Consider the following 20,500-nt stretch of genomic DNA (forward strand, 5'->3'; position numbering starts at 1 on the left):
TTGTGTATTGTATGTTCTATATTTATTCGAATTAAACCACTTTGTGATTTCTATTTAGGAAAGGTAATATTAACATCCGTGCCATTATTATAGGCAAGGTCAGCTGGACAATGAATTTTCAGTCGGCACTTTTTCCTATGATACACATAGAAAACGGCTAGACACAAGTATTTTTTAGATTTAAAATAAAAAACAAACTAGAAGTATACTATCGTACTGTGAGCAATGAGCGCACTAAATAATACCTCTCGCCTCCCATATGAATATAATATAAATATAATCATGATTTGCTATGGAAAACCCAAAATATGTATAAGATCAAAAAGTAAAATAGGAGGTGCACAATGGTGATATGAAATAAAGATTCTGTGAAAGTTTCATCAAATTTCATTCAATGGTATGAGAGGAGTTGCGGATAAGAGATGGGTACCCCAAAGAGTAACAGACGAACGGACAGATATCCCGATTACTATATACCCTCCCACTTTTCAAGCAAGGGGAATAAAAATGTGTTTGCTTCTCTAATGACTAAATATCTAGATTTAAAAAAAAATGCTTAAGATCGTCACCAGCAGCCCAAACGATGGGCGTGGATAAATGGGGACAGTGGATCCCATACTGGGTTTCAGTGTACCAAAACCGATTCAGCTCATTTTCGTTGGTTAAGAAATTAAAAAAAATGAATACAGTATATTTTTCGCGTTATAAAAGGAAGCTTTTGCAAATGAACGCGTTAATTTCGCGTTATACCACGAAACTTTCGGGAACAAAAGCTTACTTTTCTAGTTATAACGCAAAATTATATACATGTGTATTACATGTACATGTACTAGAATTTAAGGAATAACTATGGCACGCCAAATTCACAAAAATGAGCTAAACATAGTTTCACAGTCGATAAACTAGGTTTATCGGTTGTAAACTATAGTTTACGGACTGTAAACTATAGTTAACAACGTTAATCTATATTTTACATCCGTAAACCATAGTTAACGCGATAATCTATGTTTCACAACCGTAAACTATACTTAACACTGAAAACAACCATTTGCAATTGCAAAACATATATTATCTGATAAATACAGTTTCACGATTTGTAAACTATAGTTTACAAACCGTTAACTATAGTAAACGATCTGATAAATATACTAGTAGTTTCACGATTTGTGAAACTATGATTAACAACTCTTAACTATAGTTTACGATTGTAAACTATAGTTTACAAACGTGAATCTATGTTTATCAACAAAATCTATTGTTAACGCTTATTACAGACAGATAAACTTAGATTATCATTCGTAATAGTTAACAACCGTTAAATATAGTTTTATAGATGAAAACTATACTTAACGAATCGTTAACTATACTTAACGAATCGTTAACTATAATTTGCGGTTTGTAAACTATAGTTTACAGTCGATAAACCTAGTTTATCAAATGTGAAACTAGGTTTATCTCATTTTTGTGAATTTGGCGTGCCATAAATAACTGTCTTATTTTTTTTGGTTTTCTAATGTGATCAATCGAGTGTTTTCCTTGATAATTTGCAGTGAAGGCGTTTATGCATAAAATTATCGAGCAATCCAATCGATAGATCATCGTCATGAAATAAAAAAAATAGGAAATTTATTCCTTACATATGTGTATGTAATACAAATATCAATTTGTATTAATTAATACAAATAACAAATATCAACTCGTATCAATACTTTCGGTACTTTGATTTAAAAATCGAAGAAAAAGAATTTTCACCTTTCCCCTGTTTCCATGGAAACAATTGACAATTTGCAATTTTTAAATGCAACACGCACAATTACAGATACTAATCACTACATAAGTAAAATTTCATGAAGAATGTTCAAGGGACCAGAGAGAACACTCGCGGACAAAATTCGTCGCTTTGTAGCAGGATCCCATGGCAACAGTAGCCATTATGAAACTGAATGACCACACCAGTGATCCTCCTTTGAGGAAAGTTTCAAGAAGATTGTCCCAGTCATCTCCGAGAAACAGCCCGTAGAAGAAATTAAAACATGCGTACAATCGCAATATGTCGCCGACATAATTAGAAAGAGGAACCTCAGACATTTAATGGCGAGAAAATTAAAATTTCAGCTTATAGTCTAATATCAGTATGTACAATCTTTCCTCGCGTATTATATTGTAAGTAATATTTTAGATCATTATAAATCACGACTTCTGCATATATCTTGGTTTTACTGGGATAGTTTCGCGTTATTAAGGTAAAGATCTAGTTAATGAAAGGTGCCTACAGATTTATTAAACTTGAGAAATAAATTCGTTTATTGATGCTTTACAACTTTAGCTTCGTCAAATAAGGTGTTTCGGGGCATAATTTGTAGGTAAACAAGATGAAAAACTGTATTTTAAACTGTCATTTTCAATGAAAAATTAAGAAAACCAGTCATGAATATGGGAGTTTTTTTCGTATTAAGCAAAGGAAATGTATCCAGATTGCCTACAGTCTCTCAGAAAACGGTAATTAGTATGTTCATGACCTATTCTTTAAATCAATATCAAATTTCATATAGGTATCCGGTTTACTTTTCATATGATTACAAATTGAATGACATGAAAATACCCTATTTTCTACATAATTCTGCTAACACCGTAAAGTACGGGAAAAAGAAAGTTGAAATTGATTATGACGTCATAATGGATCTAGCACCAAAAAATCAGTCTCAAGTTATTTACTAGATCTTGACCTTAACGTAGAACCTACGTCGTATGACATCATAACTAGTGAATGTATTTAGTCTGTGCCAGATCCATTATGACGTCATAATTAATTCAATGTCATTTCCCGTACTTTACAGCTTCAGTATAGAAATGATAGAAAATACTGCATTTTGAAATTCACAGAATTCAATTTAAAATCATGCCGAAATAATCTTCATAATATTCGATTTATATATTTTTCTTTAATATAATGCTTAATGACAATATATTTCTTGAATTAGAGAAACCTGTAGGCACCTTTCATTTAATAGATCTTGACCTTAATTATAAGTTGACAAATCCAAGACTGTATTGTGTGATGAAATTGCCATGTATACAACAAACTGTAATAATGTAAATGGTAAGTAACTATTTTGAAGGAATGCAAAAATCTTTTTAAAAAATCGTCAGTTGCCAACTAAATAGTGTAATACCTTGATGAAATGTGTCTAAGTCAAAGATGTACCTGTTGTAGATTGTGTGTACATTTTGTGATATCTATCATGAAATGATGTGCATTCCTCTTCATAATTATTTGTTACTTATTCATATTCTTGGAGTTTTATTACAATTTCTCTATTAAATATGATTTTTTAAATTAAAAATACAATTTTTATAAACATTTTTAAGCTGAAAGTAGCCCCGAACAGTCATTAAATAATAAAATCCGTGTAAGTGCAAAAAGGTCAAGAATATTAGTATCGGTAAATAACCTACCTCTCATTAGTTAGAGGGGAAATGTATATATTTTAATCACTTTTTGTAATCATTTGGGTATGTTCTTTATCATATTAAAGATTGAAAACATTGTGACAAAGACTTCTGATATATATTTACAAATGTAGGGTGGAAAATTGACTGAAAATAAATAGAGTTCATTTGCCTATAGTTTTGAAAATGTGGACTTATCTTTTATGTCAATTGAATAAAAAAAGAATTTATTCTCGGGAAATACTGTTTAATACTGTTCAATTAATAAACAATAAAAACAACGATGTTTAAAGAAGCAATTTTGGGATTTTGTTGTCTTCTTTGCATGACAAGTACCTCTAAAATGACTGAAATTGTGAAGTTTCAATATGTATTTATCATTCCATGTTTAACTGGCTGCACTACATTTAATAACAAGGAAACATGTCATGTGCTTTTAACTGATTGATAAGCAAGTGCTAATTTATCATTATGAAAAGTTTGAAAATCTTGTGACAAGGACTTCTCCGACATAGGTTCTACCTTAAGCGAAAATAATGTGTTTATTTGCAAAACTTCCGAGTTTATTTGCGAAAGTTTCGCGTTAATTCGCGAAAGATTCGTTCTCCTTTGCAACAGTTTCGCGTTATAACGCAAAATTTTTTTTTTTTTTTAACCTACAAAGATGAGCTTAACGGGCAATTTGTGTATTTAAGAATCTTACGGCTTCTTTTTAAAAGATGAATAAAGTTCCAAGAACTTTAGAGATCTTCAATAGAAAGGGAGGGAGTTGCGATCGTGTTCAACACACCCTCCATCTGGTCGCTCGTTTACTATATCGCTCAATGCACATAAACATTTGTATTAGTTATGCATTTCAAATTAATATTTTTCCTAATCTTTTTAAAGTCAGGTATGAAGAGTAAATTTATCATAAACGAGGATTTTTTTTATTTCAACAAACAGCATATGAAATAATACGATTAGCAATTCCAAAAAAGTACGCGTTCCTTCTCTTTCGATATGCGTTGTAGTCAGATCATTACAAAGAACTGTTACCCATTTGTAACATTTGGTTTATTAAATGATTTTTTTCTGTGTATTTTTGTTGTTGTTGTTTGGATAAATAAATTAAGTTAAAACTCATTTTCGTTTGTATCTATGAATTATAAATGCATTAGAAATAATCGTTGTAGTTTAATTTAGCGTAACTGAGCTAAAAAATTTACATATGTACTTACATTCTTACCGAGTACCCGGCTACTCCATCGGAACAGAAACGTCCGGGTAACCGATATTGATGTTTTGACATTCTTATAGAATACAGATAAAGTATTTACAATACAAATAAAAAAAACATACAAAACAAATAAAAATTATACAAAATAAATAAAAATTATGCAATATAAAGGAAAAGATCGAATATTGCAACGTTTTACATATCAAAGAAAACAAATTACTTTGTACTTTAATCCCCCTATTCGCCAACTGAAATTGCTCTCAACAGGCAAAATGTTTCAATAACGTGCTTGGTTCAAGAGAATGATTACAATCCATTCAATTTAATTTTTACATGTAAGAGCTTAAAAAAAATGTTCTAATAATATTAAATATCTGGGGGGATACTGAGAAGCTGATCCTAGATCTAAAAGTACCTTTGATCATAAAAACCGGGGGGGGGGGGGGCTAGGGCCCTCCCCCCCCCCCCCCCCCCCCACTTTCATTTTGCTTCCGACGCCAATGCTGATGAGGGCGAGGGAGGATGTCACCGTCTGGATTCCTCTCATTTGAGCATGTCAACCTCTCGCAAGGAACACCACGCCCAAAACATCCACTGAAAAGCATACACATTTTGGCGCGCATTGATCATCAATTGTGACGTAAAACTCATATGTAAAATTAACGTCATTTGATATGAATGTGTTAGGAATTTATTATATTCCTTCAGACAGGTAAGCAAGTAAATTAATTTGAGGAGGGGAAGGCAAGATTTGAATTTTTATCGAGTATAAAATGCCAAGAATTCCATATACCAGCTGTTCTAAAATATTATTACTATAATAGTTCCATGCGCTTCGAATCTAACATCTCGCGAATATTTGCTTAAAACATTTTTTTCGTTAGAAAAAAAAATCCTTCAAATTATTTTTTTTAAGAAATGGCAATTTTCAGGAAATAATTACGAAAATAAAAAAAAGAAACTTATGAAAATTTACGTTGCTATGGGAGACCCAGGATGAGGCTGTTGCGTTGTGGCAACAGGTCATAGTTACGGCGCCATTCAGTTGTGAACGGACGTGCAAAATTTTCTCTGCGATAAAACTGAAAAATGACAATGAAACGACGACTTTCAATGGAGGATTCTTGTACAGAACTGGATGCTATGGTATCAGTTACCTACATGAATACTCTTTTTGTTTTAATTGTTGTCGAAATATAAAGTTAATCAAATAAATTTATTTTGCGACACATACAGTGGCCGGTCGATCCTGCAAAAAATTTCATGCAAAACTAAAATGTCGTCATTGATCATCTAATACATGTATAACTCTTTTCCCCTTCCTAATGTATGAAATTGAGGCGAATATAATAAGTTTATTTATATTGAGCAAACCCCCTCCCAGTAAAGAGTAGGTAAACCCTGTTTATTGGTATAGCAATATGCGATGTATAAATTATTTTGATTCACAGAAGAAAAGCTTTAAGACCTTTGAGAAATTATTTCATTCCTCCAGCAAATAAATTATAGGATACACATGTATGTTGCAGGCAAAAAGAAGGAAAATCAGCCGAGCAAAGGAGGCTGGGAGGAAACATCGTACGTCCTCATCCGTCCATAGCCTCTTCCCGAGTCAGTCAGTGTACAGTTTATGTCTACAAATACTAGTGACAAATTTCACTGCCATAGTGAGGCTGCAGACAAAACAGTTACTGAGAACTTTGCATGCCTCCAGAAAGTATGTAATGCAGAAACTGTTAGTGATGTTCCTGTTTCGGAGCCATCTGCTGCTGACGCACTTTGTGCAAACAATCTCTCACACATTGACTTTCTGGGAGAATTCGATGACTTGAGCAGTGTTTATGCTCTATCAGAACTGTCTCCAAAAGATCCGCCTTACGATGTTGTAATGGATGGCTCTTCCTTGTATCTCGTGGGCCTGCAAAACCCGGTGTACATATCCATGGTTCCAGAACCTTCCAATTCAGACGGACAAATGTTCTGCTCGGTGAAGCAGGATACTGACCATTTTCTTCAGCACGGAGACAACACCAACTGTTTGGTAAGTCCCTCTCTCCCCTTCTCTTTCCCAAAATCTCCTCTCTCTCCAGTTCTTTCTCTCTCTCTCTCTCTCTCTCTCTCTCTCTCTCTGTATTATTTGTATACATTTCTGTTTTCTATCCTCTATCTTCTCATCTTTATTAGCAACAGTCCAAGTCTTTTCCTGATAAAATGAAGGAAAGGATTGAGAACTGGGTAAGACTTGTGCAGACCAACTACTTTGTCATAAGTCCAGTAAAATGTTTACCTCACAGATTAGAAATATTTTGAAAACATCCCAGAAATATTTCTTAAGCTGTCGTTTTAAATAATAATTATTTAATTATTGATTACAACCATTTTCCTTTCAGTATTATGCGACCATGGATGTTGATCACGGAGAAGCTCATGATCATCAGCAGGAATTCCCCTCTCACATGGTATACATAAGTGATCTTCATTATCAATTTATCAAGGAATAATTTTTCGGAAATTTTAATCAAGAAGTAACTTTGGAGTCTTTACATGAATTTATAGAAATTTGATAGAAAAAGTTTCAAACACTTCAAATATTCGGGGGATAATTATGAAATTGGTAAACACGTGTAATGTTGTGAATATTGAATTTACCTGGTGCATGGCAGTAAATACAAAACTTACAACAATACAACGCATGTATTAAATTTTGTATTTACTGCCACCCGGTAAATTAAAATTTACAACATGACACACGGTTACAATAATTTACAACATGACACACAGTTACAATAGTTTACAACATGACACACGGTTTTAATACTCAGTAATGGAAACAGACATGGCGAATTTCTCTGATTGTTGATAAGCAGTTGAGCACTTTATTAACCGATCCTCATATGTCATGATGTTTAAAATAACAAAGATTTTTTTTTCTTTTTCAGCTGGACTGGTCAGAGCGAGTGGCATTCAGACATGAGTGCAAGAGGGAGCTAGAATACCATGAGCAAAACTTCACCAAGTTCAGTTTCTAGAGAGGAGATTCCTAGAGTGTTCAAAGACTCTGATAGACAATTTTGACTCAGATGAGTCAGTGATATGATCTGTGAGACCTATTTATGGGTCACTGTTTTTAATTTTTGATTCAAATCATGCATGTTTTACCAATTTTGTAGTGTTTAAGGCATGAGGACGACAGCCTAATCATGTCATTTTTATTCATCTTGCATGTCTGACAAGCTCTTATTATGGACATAATACCGGTACTTTGTATTGTATTACCAGCTGGGGAAAATTTTCCTAAAGACACGCTGCAAAACAAAACAGTATGTTTATGACGCATTCAGAGGAAAATACTAGTATACAACAGTTTTTGTTTAAGATCGAGAGATACTTGTATACAACAGTTTTTGTATTATAAGATCGAGAAGTGCATCATGATATAAAGGACAAAATACTCTCTCTGTGCCTGTGCGTCATGATACTTTATTCAGCTATCTGTCTCCATTCTATAAATATGCCTTCCTTTTTAAAAACGAAGTTCAGACAGTATGTGTATCCATGATATAAAGTCACGTTCTTTCATTTTAACATACCGGTTAGTAGCTTCGCCTCATTGAGATAGATTTTTTTTCTTCATTGGCAAAACAAAGACATGATATTTTATATTTAGGCCAGTTTACCTCTTGCTTACAAGTATATGCATGCTCATATTTCTTGTAAATATTTGATTAATATATTAAAATTAATTTTTGTAGTTTTCTTTTAATTGCCTATTGTATAATTCTAGATATATTCAGATCTATTCGCACGGGCGTCGGAAGCAAATTGAAAGTGTATGTGTGTGTGTGGGGGGGGGGGGGGGCTAATCGAAAGTTAGGGGGCAAAACCAACCAAAAAAGGTAATTCCCAATTTTCAATGCCTATATAATGTCTATTTTTGCAACAAAAAAGGGGGGCTAACCCCCCCCCCCCCCCCCCGGTTACGATGTCTATGTATTCGAATTAAACCACCTAGTGATATTCTTAGTAGAACAACACAGGAACCTTTCCAAAATACACGCTTTACAATTTATCCATAGGGTTTGTAAAGATTTGTTTAAAAGAAATACGCTTTAGACAAATCGGGTATGAGCTAGGGACTAGACAGAAATGATATGTAGTTAATCTACAAACAAAACCTCGTCGCCTGCGTGGCGCAGTGGTTAGAGGGTCTGCTCTACAATTGCGAAGTAAGGAGTTGTTCCATACGTCGGAGATTGTTCTTTCGGATCAGACCGTATAAACTAGATCCCTTGTCGCAGTAGGCGGCAAGAAAATGACCGCTCACTGCTCAATGGCTTAGGACAAATTTAGCAGCTCTTCACTTGTAAGTGGTGGCGTCTCCATATGAGTGAAAAAGTCTAGAGAGGGAAGTTAAACAACATAAAACAAATAAAGCACTAATACAGTGTATTAACTTTCCAAAATACACGCTTTACAATTTATCCATAGGGTTTGTAAAGATTTGTTTAAAAGAAATACGCTTTAGACAAATCGGGTATGAGCTAGGGACTAGACAAAAATGATATGTAGTTAATCTACAAACAAACCTCGTCGCCTGTGTGGCGCAGTGGTTAGAGCGTCTGCTCTACAATTGCGAAGTAAGGAGTTGTTCCATACGTCGGAGATTGTTCTTTCGGATCAGACCGTATAAACTAGATCCCTTGTCGCAGTAGGTGGCAAGAAAATGACCCCTCACTGCTCAATGGCCGTAGGACAAATTTAGCAGCTCTTCACCTGTAAGTGGTGGCGTCTCCATATGAGTGAAAAAGTCTAGAGAGGGAAGTTAAACAACATAAAACAAATAAATCAACAAACTTCCGATTTCCATTAAAAGCTAATACAGTGTATTAACTTCCGTGCCATAATAATAGGCAAGGCCTGCTGGATTTTCAGTCGGCACTTCTTCCTATGATGCAAACAGAGAACCCTTGGCTAGACAACAATGTTGATGAATTTAAGAAAAATGTGCTTGCTTCTCTGGTGAGCAAATGTCTAGATTTAAGAAAATGCCCAAGATCTTCAAAATCAATTTTTTGAAAATTGATGGGTGGACATTGACTGGAACAGTGAATACCATACTTGGTTCTAGTGTACAAAAACCGATTGAGAGCATTTTCGTGGGTTAAAAAATATTTTTCGCATTTTAACGCGAAACTTTTGCAAATAAACGCGTTACTTTTGCGGTATACCGCGATATACCGGTAAACTGTCCGGAACAAACGCCTACCTTTCGAGTTATAGCACAAAATTATATACATGTGCTAGTAGAAAAATATATGCCCGGCATGTTAAAGACGAAATGTGACGGAGAAAAAAATAGGAACCTCAGACTGATAATGGCGAACAAATTTAAATTTCAGCTAATGATAGTCCAATATCAACATTATCTTAATTTTCTCTCGTTTTACATTGTAATGAATGAATTAGATCATTATAAAACACGACTTCTGCGAACACACTGTATCTTAGTTTTACTGGGAAAGTTTCGCTTTATAATGCAAAAATTACACAGTTCTTCCAAAAGATTCGCGTTTATTTGCGAAATATTAACGAAAGTTTCCCGTTAATTCGCGAAAGATTAGTGCTTATTTGCAAAAGTTTCGCGTTATAACGCAAAAAATATTTTTATAACCTATAAAAATGAGCTGGATGGGCTTTCATATTCGTGTATCTAGGAATAAAAAGAATAATAAACGAAAATCTAAGACGTACTTCTCCTTAAGATATATTCAATAAAAAGGGAGGGAGTTGCGATTGTGTCCAACGCACCCTCTTTCTGGTCGCTCTTTTATTACATCGCTCCATGCATACAAGCATGTCTATTAGTTCTGTATTTCAAATTAAAAAATTCTCTAATATATCTGCAATACGCATATACTATAATAATTTGAAAAGATTATATTATTCAAATCTTAGCAGTAAAAATTTGACAAGAACACTTAATGAATACTGGGACTACCAAATCACTGACATATCCATGGTATTCGGGATATTAATGTTCGAGATACTGAAGTTGAACTGTTTATATCACCGTTGCTGACCAAGGGAAACGTTATTCTGCGAAAAGTACAAGAATCCTAGGACGCTAGCTAAGGAAATAAACTCTTGTATTTTGCTAAGAAAACAAATGTAGGATATTGCATGGCGAACACCTATAAGCTTCAATACCTGGATAAAATATTTTATTGGAATACCAGCCAATATTTATGTTAAAATTTCATTAAGAAAGATAATTTTAATTGTTGTGTTTCACTTTTCATACATATGGATTGGAATAAGTACACTATACTCATTATGATCTTTGAATTGCAATGCAGTAACATGAATTCTTCCATCACCAGAATATGAAAATTCCTAAAACTCGCCTTTGTGTACTATAAGATAATATGTACAGTTCAAGTACATTGTATATAATTGAAGAAGTCTGCAGTATAACAGTTCCCCGTGAGCATGTCTATTCCCTGAGAATAGTAAAAATTATTGACTATAGTTACTTTAACCTGTGGAATATAAATATGGGTCAAGCTAAATCTTGAAACATTTAATGTCATACAGTTAGCAGCAAAGAAATCATTCCAAATAAAGAAGTCCAAATTCATGGTCAAGACAACAATTTAAGTTTTATTACAATAGTTATTCTCTGCAAAAACAAGCATTCTATATTGGTCCTACGTTTGCATTGTAAAATTTCTCATTTGTATTGTAAAATTTCGTATAAGTTATTGTAAAAAAAAAATTGTATCGTAAAATTTCTTATTTGTATTCGATAATTTTTCATTCGTATCGTATCCGCAGATTGTTTATTTTTGTTTCGTTACGAAGGACTTCATTGCTCAAGATTTAGCCCATCGTCCCACGCCACCCGAGCTCAGTTCACACGAAACCCTTCGTAACGAATAAAAAAATAAATAATCCCTCGGATACAATATAAATGAAAAATTATCGAATACAAATAAGAAGTTATGCAAAACAAATAAGAAATTATATTAAGCAAATGGAAAATATAGAATGCAAACCAAAAAATGTACATATCATTTTTTTTTCTTTTTTACAATACAAATGGAAAATATAGAATACAAATAAAAATATACAGTTAAAATGAAAAATTATAGGATAAAAATGTTAAATTATAAAATATAAATAAAAATTGTACAATACAAATGAAAAATTACACAAAACAAATATATATTATACAATATAATAGAAAAGATCGAATATTCCAACGTTTTACATGTCAAATAAACATAGTTACTTTATATTTTCACCCCTCCCCCCTTTTCGTCAATGAAAATGTTTGGTTGTGTCCCTGGCCCATCCTCTTTAAACTGAAATTGCTCCCAACTGGCAAAATGTTTCAATATAATGCTTGGTTCATGAGAATGATTACAGTAATAGATTCAAGAGTCTACTAAATAAGTCGTAGACATTGTTGAAGGTTTTTTAACTCTACGATTTACGGTTTCGGAGAAGAGATAACAATGGTTTTTCTCACAAGGGGAGAGAACTCCGAAAGGGGTCATAGGTCAAATACGCTGGGTTGTTTTTCGAAATAACTATTGATGTCGAGTATCATAAACTAAAAAGTTTTTCGATAAGTCTTTCGGATCAAAAGTCCGTAACGGAAATATAACTAGTAGACTAATTGTTCACTGAACAATTACACGTCTTACCAGCTTTTTAAGTGTTTCCGTATCATTTGGGTTGAAAAAAAAAGAAGAAAAACGCAACAAAAAAAATCTTTAAAAAAAAATAAATAAATCCATTCAATTTTACGTGTAAGAACTTTAAAAAAAAATGCAATAATTAAATACTGGTAGGGGGGTCTGAGAATATGAAATTCGTTGTTAAAAATATGACTAGTTCAGCTGATCCTAGATCTAGAGTACCTCTGAATTAGAGGACGAGGGAGGATATGCACCGTTACAATCTAATTAAAATCAGACTTCTTAGATCCGCGCCGGATACACACTACGCAGAGTGTATACGGCGCGGATCTAAGAAGTCTGATTTTAATTAGATTGTGCACCGTTAACTTCTCTGGGTTCCACTCATTTGAATATGACAATCTCTCGCAAGAAACACCACGCCAAAAAATCCATTGAAAAGCTTTCACATTTTGGCGCGCATTGATCATTAATTGTGACGTAAAAATCGTAGGTAAAATTAACGTCATTTGATATGAATGTGTTTGGAATTTGTTATATTCATACAGACAGGTAAGCAAGTAAATTAATTTGAGCAGGGGAAGGCAAGATTTGTCGAGTATAAAACGGCCACGAATTCCATATACCAACTGTTCTAAAATATTATTACTATAATAGTTTCATGTGCTTCGAATCTAACATTTCGCGAATATTTGCTTAAATCATTTTTTCCGTTGAAAAAAAAAATCCTTCAAGTTATTTTTTAAAGAAAAGACAATTTTGAGGAAATGATTACGAAAATAAAAAATAAACTTATGAAAATTTACGTTGCTATGGGAGACCAAGGATGAGGCTGTTGCGTTGTGGCAACAGGTCATAGTTACGGCGCCATTCAGTTGTGAACGGACGTGCAAAATTTTCTCTGCGATAAAACTGAAAAATGACAATGAAACGACGGCTTTCAATGGAGGATTCTTGTACAGAACTGGATGCTATGGTATCAGTTACATACATGGATACTCTTTTGTTTTAATTGTTGTCGAAATATAAAGTTAATCAAATAAATTTATTTTGCGACACATACAGCGGCCGGTCGATCCTGCAAAAATTTCTTGCAAAACTAAAATGCCGTCATTGACCATATAATACATGTACAACTCTTTTCCCCTCCCTAATGTATGAAATTGAGGCGAATATACTAAGTTTATTTTTATTGAGCAAACCCCCTCCCAGTAAAGAGTAGGTAGACCCTGTTCATAGGTATAGCAATATGCGATGTTTAAATTATTTTGATTCACAGAAAAAAACTTTAAGACCTTTGAGAAATTATTTAATTCCTCCAATAAATAGATTACATGAAATACATGTATGTTGTAGGCAAAAAGAAGGAAAATTAGCCGAGGAAAGAAGGCCGGGAGGAAACATCGTCCTCACCCGTCCATCGCCTCGTCCCAAGTCAGTTTTGAAAGTGAACAGTGTATGTCTACAAATACTAGTAACTGCTATAGTGAGGCTGCGGACAAAACTGTTACTGGGGACTTTGCGTGCCTTCAGAAAGTATGTGACACAGAAACTGTTATAAGTGAAGTTCCAGTTTCGGAACCATCTGCTGCTGACACACTTTGTGCAGACACTCTCTCACACATTGACTTTTTGGGAGAATTCGATGACTTGAGTAGTGTTTATGCTCTATCGGAACTGTCTCCAAAAGATCCGCCTTACGATGTTGTAATGGATGGCTCTTCCTTGTATCTCGTGGGCCTGCAAAACCAGGTGTACATATCCATGGTTCCGGAGCCGCCCAATTCAGACAGACAAATGTTCTGCACGGTGAAGCAGGATACTGACCATTTTCATCAGCACGGAGACAACATCAACTATTTGGTAAGTCCCTCTCTCTCTCCCAAAATCTCCTCTCTCTCTCTCGTTCTCTCTCTCTGTATTATTTGTATACATTTCTGTTTTCTATCCTCTATCTTCTCATCTTTATTAGCAACAGTCCAAGTCTTTTCCTGATAAAATGAAGGAAAGGATTGAGAACTGGGTAAGACTTTGTGCAGACCAACTACTTTGTCATCAGTCCAGTAAAATGTTTACCTCACAGAGTAGAAATATTTTGAAAGCATGTCAGAAATATTTCTTAAGCTGTCGTTTTAAAATAATTATTAACTAATGATTAATTACGATCATTTTTTTCCTTTCAGTATTATGCGACCATGGATGTTGCTCACGGAGAGGCTCATGATCATCAGCTGGAATTCCCTTCTCACACGGTATACATCAGTGATCTTCATTATCAATGTATCAAGGAATAATTTTTCGGAAATTTTAATCAAGAAATTACCTTTGGAGTCTCTACATGAATTTATAGAAATTCGATAGTAAAAGTTTCAAACACTTCAAATATTAGGGGGGGGAGGTATAATTATGAAATTGGTAAACACGTGTCATGTTGTAAATATTGAATGTACCGGGTGCATGGCAGTAAATACAAAATTTACAACATGACAACGCATGTAAATGTAAATTTTGTATTTACTGTCACCTGGTAAATTCAAAATTTACGACATGACACACGATTACAATAATGGAAACAGACATGGCGAATTTCTCTGATTGTGATGACAAGCATTTTAACACTATATTAACCGATCCTCATCTCATGATATGTTTAAAATAACAAATTATTATGATTTTTTCCCTTTTTAATTGGAATGGTCAGAGGGAGTGACATTCAGCCATGAGTGCAAGTGGGAGCTTGAATACCATGAGCCAAACACTCTTAAAAAAGTTTTACTTAGTAGTCATTTTTTACTTGAAATAACAAAGATAAGTAATAGATAATTACTAAGCATTTACTTAAAATTTAAAATCAAATACTGAAATATATGTCAATTACTAGATTCAAATGTTTTACTTGATTTTTGTATTTTAAAGAATTGTTTTACTTACATACTTAAACGTTTTACTTAGTAATTTATATTTACTTAAATTTGTGTATATAAGTAATAACATTACTAGGTCTTTACTTACATTTTACCACTATTTACTATATAATTATTATTTTAATGCCCCCGTAAACGAATTTTCGGGGGTATATAGTTTTTGTCGTGTCCGTCTGTCTGTCTAGCTGTCTCTCTGTTTGTCTGTTTATCCGCAGAAACTTTAACCTAGCGGAGCTATGACTTTCATATTTCACACGGGTATTCCTTGTGACAAGACCTTTCTTTGAGTATCACCAAATCTGCCACTTTGTCCTTGACCTTGGAGTTTGACCTACATTTCAAAATTGGTAACCTTGACCATAACTTCTGAAGGGTTGAGGCAAGTGTTTCCATATTTCACATATGTATTTTTTGTGGCAAGACCTTTCATTAGATACCAATTACCTTGACCTTTTGACCTTGGAGATATCAAGAAATCCCAATAATTTAAATTTGCATATAAGAAAAGTTTAACCTTTGCTATGTTGCATACAGGGCGTAAGTGTTTCACAAACACATCTTGTTTGAATTTTATTTAATTGATTTACTTAAAACAAGAATGTATTCACTAAATCAAGGAGAATTCAGATCAGTAAATTACTTAAATATGGTAGTCTAATCACTAATTGTCTGTGAGGAGGAGTTATCTTTCTTTTAAATATTCCGGCATGTGAAAAAAAGTAACACTAATTAAAATGCGATATTAAGTACTTGAAATGTTTAACCATTTTTAAAATGGTCTTTAAAAATACACAACTTATTCAATTTTTAAGGCTTTCTTAGTTGGAATCAAATGTTTCATTGTTATATATAATAAAACAATTACAAATAAATTGGCAAAAGAAATAGAAAGTATAATTGTTTCCACAATAAGTAGATTTCTTCTATTAAACTATTCAGAGGGCCCAATAAGGGAACTCTGATAAAGAAATCTGTGAGTAGTACTCACATGTCAGAGGGTCGGTACCTTGCAGTGCTTCTAGTAAATAATGTCGATTTTAGTAAATATGATAAGTATTTCATTTACTTAGTATTCTTTTGAGTAATAATATTCTAGATTTTTCAGAATTACATTTACTTAGTAATAATTCATAAAATTTAGTAAATAGAAAGCATATAATCTCTCGATTAAGTAATAATAATTAACAAAAATGAGTAGTTCATTTACTAACTTAAAGTAATACAATTCCTATAATTTGAGTAATTCTATTGATACTTAGTAAATCATTTTATAAGTAAATGAATTCATCCTTATTACTAATTATGTTTACAATTACTAACCATGATAGTCATTTACTTGCTATTCTGACTAAATGGATTACTAATAATTACTAGTTTTTCATAATCTAATATCTTATTTTAAAAACAACAAGTAAAACTTTTTTTAGAGTGAACTACAACATGTTCAGTTTCTAGAGAGGAGGTTTTTCGAGTAATCCCGAGTGTGTTCAAAGACTGTGATAGACAATTTTGACTCGGCTGAGTCACTGATATGATATCTGAGACCCATTTATGGGTCTCTGTTTTTAATTTAAATCATGCATGTTTTACCAATTTGTCATGTTTTAAGCACGAGGTTCGACAGCCTATTCATGTCATTTTTATTCATTTTGCATGTCTGACAAGCTCTTATTAACAAAAAGTATGTGGTCATAATAGCCAGTTGATGACAAAGAGACGCTGCAAAACAATGCAATGCCAAACAGAGGAAAATATACAACAGTATAAGATGGAGAGTTACATTACAATCTTAAATACTGGTCAAAATACTCTTTCTGCGGCCGATTTTCCAGACACGAGTAATTTTTTGAATAATTAGCAGTGAAGTCTGAAAATAAAATGGATGTCAGAATATATCTCCATTCTCTAAACATGCTTTTTTAACGAACTTCAGGCATATGTCTATCTATGATATAGAGACTCACGTTCTTTTACTTTTACATAGTAACTTCATGCGTCTCGTTGAGATAAATGTGGATGAAATTTGATATTAAGGCCTAGATACCTCTTGCATCTGCATGTTTTAATTACTTGTAAATATTTGATTAATATAATAAACTTAATATTGACGTTACTGTTTTTGTATTGTTTGTTCTTTTCGAATTAAACCATTTTGTGATATACTGAGTAGAAAGGCACAGGACTTTTCCAAATACAGATACATGTACGCTTTGCGATGTATTCATACAATTTATGCAATGAATTGAAAATTGTCATTTATTTTGATCTAATAAATGACGAGACAAATCGTGCAAAAATACTAATTAAACAAATTGACAAACATTACACAATCATAAAAAAACATGTGCATAAAATTAACAAATACATTTTATTAAGCCAATTATCATAGGTGGGGCATAAAAAATCGCCCATACAGTTTTATTATACACAAGAACAAAATGATTTAAATCGTTCAATTTATTTCTCTCATCAAACATGGCAAGAAGATAAAAATAAAAAGCATTTGGGTGGGACGGTGGGAAAAACAAATCAAGATGACTGGCGAATGTATGTTGACAAGGCAATGCACGCTGGAAGAATGAAGGCGTGCGCAAAATTAGCTGAATCTGGTCAGTTGCTGATAAGAGATTATCAGATTACGAGAATGTAAACTGGCGAAGAGAAAAATCAGAGTTGTTCTTCTTGCCATGTCAGATGTTTTACATAAATCAATTTAATGTTGTAAATTAAGATTTTATGCAAATACACTGACAATAGTTTTGCTTCGTTTGATATTGTAAAAACAAAATGAAGAGAGTTTGAATTGAAAATTGTCATTTATTTTGATCTAATAAATGACGAGACAAATCATGCAAAAATACTAATTAAACAAATTGACAAACAATACACAATCATAAAAAACATGTGCATAAAATTAACAAATACATTTTATTAAGCCAATTATCATAGGTGGGGCATAAAAAATCGCCACATTATTGTGTTCATGATGAAACAATGAATACAATAAACCCCACCCAAAACTATTGTCTTCAATGAATATGATATATGGTAACATTCACATAAAGAATACAAATTACATTTGTGTTATACAAAAGGGCTTAAATGATTTACAAGTAATGGTCAGCATTTCCCTTTTAAGAATTGTCAGAGGCCCTTGTCCTCGTGACGAAACTGTTCATATAATTCATGCAGCAATAAGTAACAAAATGCTTTCATGCAAAGCTACATTACCCGTTATGAAGTCAGAGGCCCATGTCCCCATGACCCAGTGTCTAATTTCAAGTGACAACAAATTCTCAGCCATAGATCACTAGCAATTGTGGAATCAGAGGCCCGTGTCCCCATGACCCAGTGTCAAATTTCAAATGACAACAAACTCTCATCCATAGTTCACTAGCAATTGTGGAATCAGAGGCCCATGTCCCCATGACCCAGTGTTAAATTTCAAAAGTCTGAAAGTCATTACCTACGGCAACATATATACAGATTAACCGAACGGAAAACGACTGTTCAAAAACCTGCTGACCCTCACCTATGCGTTCGCGAAGAAATAAAGAGGTGAAATACTAATTTATACTATTTGATCAGAGACCCATGACCCCATGATCAAATTCGTCTAAATATGAAGCACAGGGATTCTTATGTACTTTTTAAAAGCGTCGGAATGCCATCTTCCCATTCGTTTGATTTTTTCCTCTGAAATTCCCATTGCTGCAGCGCATGTCGCAGCTCCTATTCGAAAACTGTGGCCTTTATAATGACTCGTATTTAGCCCTGCCCATTTAAGAGACATTTGCAAATAATTCGTAAAATGTTGTCTTAGTAACCCATCACCATTTGGATATGCAAACAAAGGGCCTGGTGACTGGCCTCTAACTTTAAGAAATAGCTGAATAGCCTGAACAGGACAAAATTGCTCTTCCGATTCGTTTCTTTGTAGAATCAAAGTGGGTAAATGTTTGCCTGCACTATGTTTGAAGTTATCCATTGTAATCTCAAGGGATTCACTGGAATTTAGTTTATCCGAAACGAGTTTTACATTGGCCAGATTTAATACGTTTTTAACGTTCGTAGAAGACGAAACTGTTATTTCACCAACCCTTAAAAAAGCATGGAAAGCCAGCAAATACATTGCCCTTAGCATACTGGATTGATAGGCTGAAATGCCTAACTTGTCTAAAGAAGTTACAAGCTGTTTCAGAATTGACGTTGTTATGGGCAATCTTGTGTCACTTCCTACAGTTTTTAACTTTTGATATCCCTGTAGCATTTTGCGAATTACAAATTGTTGTGATGGATCTTCAAAACCTTGAATTTTGAAATTATAACTAAGAGCCGAAATGTAAGTTTTCAAGGTTGATGCTGCGATGTTACTTTGAAAACAAAAAGCTATAAAATGCGCCAAATGCTCAGTAGTAGGAGGCAGTAAAGAGATATTAGGAAAGTAGGTTGACATAAAGTCAGCGTAAAAAGCAAATGTTTTTTCATAAGCTGCCCTTGATGTGGGAGCGAGGGAATTCTTCAGAATGGCTGTTGCTATATCTTTTAGAGTGTTAGCATTGTTGGGTGAACTGCTGATGGCACTGGGTCCATATTTGTACATAGGTCCTGAAATTCCTGGACCTGCAAGCGAGAAAGGCGATCAGCAGCTACATTAAGTACACCTGGAATATGTGTTGCTTTGAAAAGAATATTGTATTTTAATGTATTTACTATGAAACGACGCATTAACTTCATAATTATTGGGTCTGTTGAAGTTTGTTTGTTAATGATGTATACCACTGCAATGTTATCTGAATAGAAATTAATACAGGAGTTCCGTAAATCAGATGCCCATAGTTCTAAAGTTATCACAATAGGAAGCAATTCTCTGACTGTAATGTGAAACTGGCACCACTCTTGTGGCCATTCTCCGAAGAACCACTTTGTTTTAAATGTACCCCCAAATCCTAGGTCACTTGCATCCGTATACATACATAGTGTTTCAGAGGTTTCCCACCTATCATCTAATATCAATGACCTACCATTAAAACTATTGATGAAAACAGACCAAGCTTCAAGATCAGCCCTAGCCTCTGTGTTCAAACGCCGTTTGAAATGGGGTAGTTTTAAGCCTTTTGTGAGGTCGATTAGCCGTCGTAGGAAAGTGCGACCTGGTCGGACAGCCGCGCAAGCAAAGTTTAGTAATCCAATCAAAGATTGTA

At 33.7% G+C, this 20,500-nt stretch overlaps 1 protein-coding gene across 5 annotated transcripts; it reads left to right on the top strand.

Annotated features, from left to right (window-relative positions):
- The first annotated feature begins 5,622 nt into the window (after positions 1–5,622).
- On the top strand, positions 5,623–17,405 carry LOC134231361 (uncharacterized). Of its 5 annotated transcripts, none has more exons than XM_062713317.1 (6): positions 5,623–5,815; positions 13,729–14,235; positions 14,345–14,395; positions 14,556–14,624; positions 15,061–15,132; positions 16,734–17,405. In XM_062713317.1, the coding sequence occupies exons 1-6, from the start codon at positions 5,759–5,761 to the stop codon at positions 16,749–16,751; spliced, it is 774 nt and encodes a 257-aa protein (XP_062569301.1). In that variant the 5' UTR covers positions 5,623–5,758; the 3' UTR covers positions 16,752–17,405. The 5 variants fall into 5 exon arrangements, with proteins under 5 accessions (XP_062569301.1, XP_062569304.1, XP_062569302.1 ...); XM_062713318.1 differs by lacking the exon at positions 5,623–5,815 and adding an exon at positions 13,214–13,348 and having other exon boundaries at positions 16,737–17,405; XM_062713316.1 differs by lacking the exon at positions 5,623–5,815 and adding an exon at positions 13,215–13,348.
- Positions 17,406–20,500: the final 3,095 nt, after the last annotated feature.

This window comes from Saccostrea cucullata, unplaced genomic scaffold, assembly GCF_032062105.1.
Source record: "Saccostrea cucullata isolate Sc308-1 unplaced genomic scaffold, CSIRO_AGI_Scuc_v1 ctg104, whole genome shotgun sequence".
NCBI lineage: Eukaryota > Metazoa > Mollusca > Bivalvia > Ostreida > Ostreidae > Saccostrea > Saccostrea cuccullata.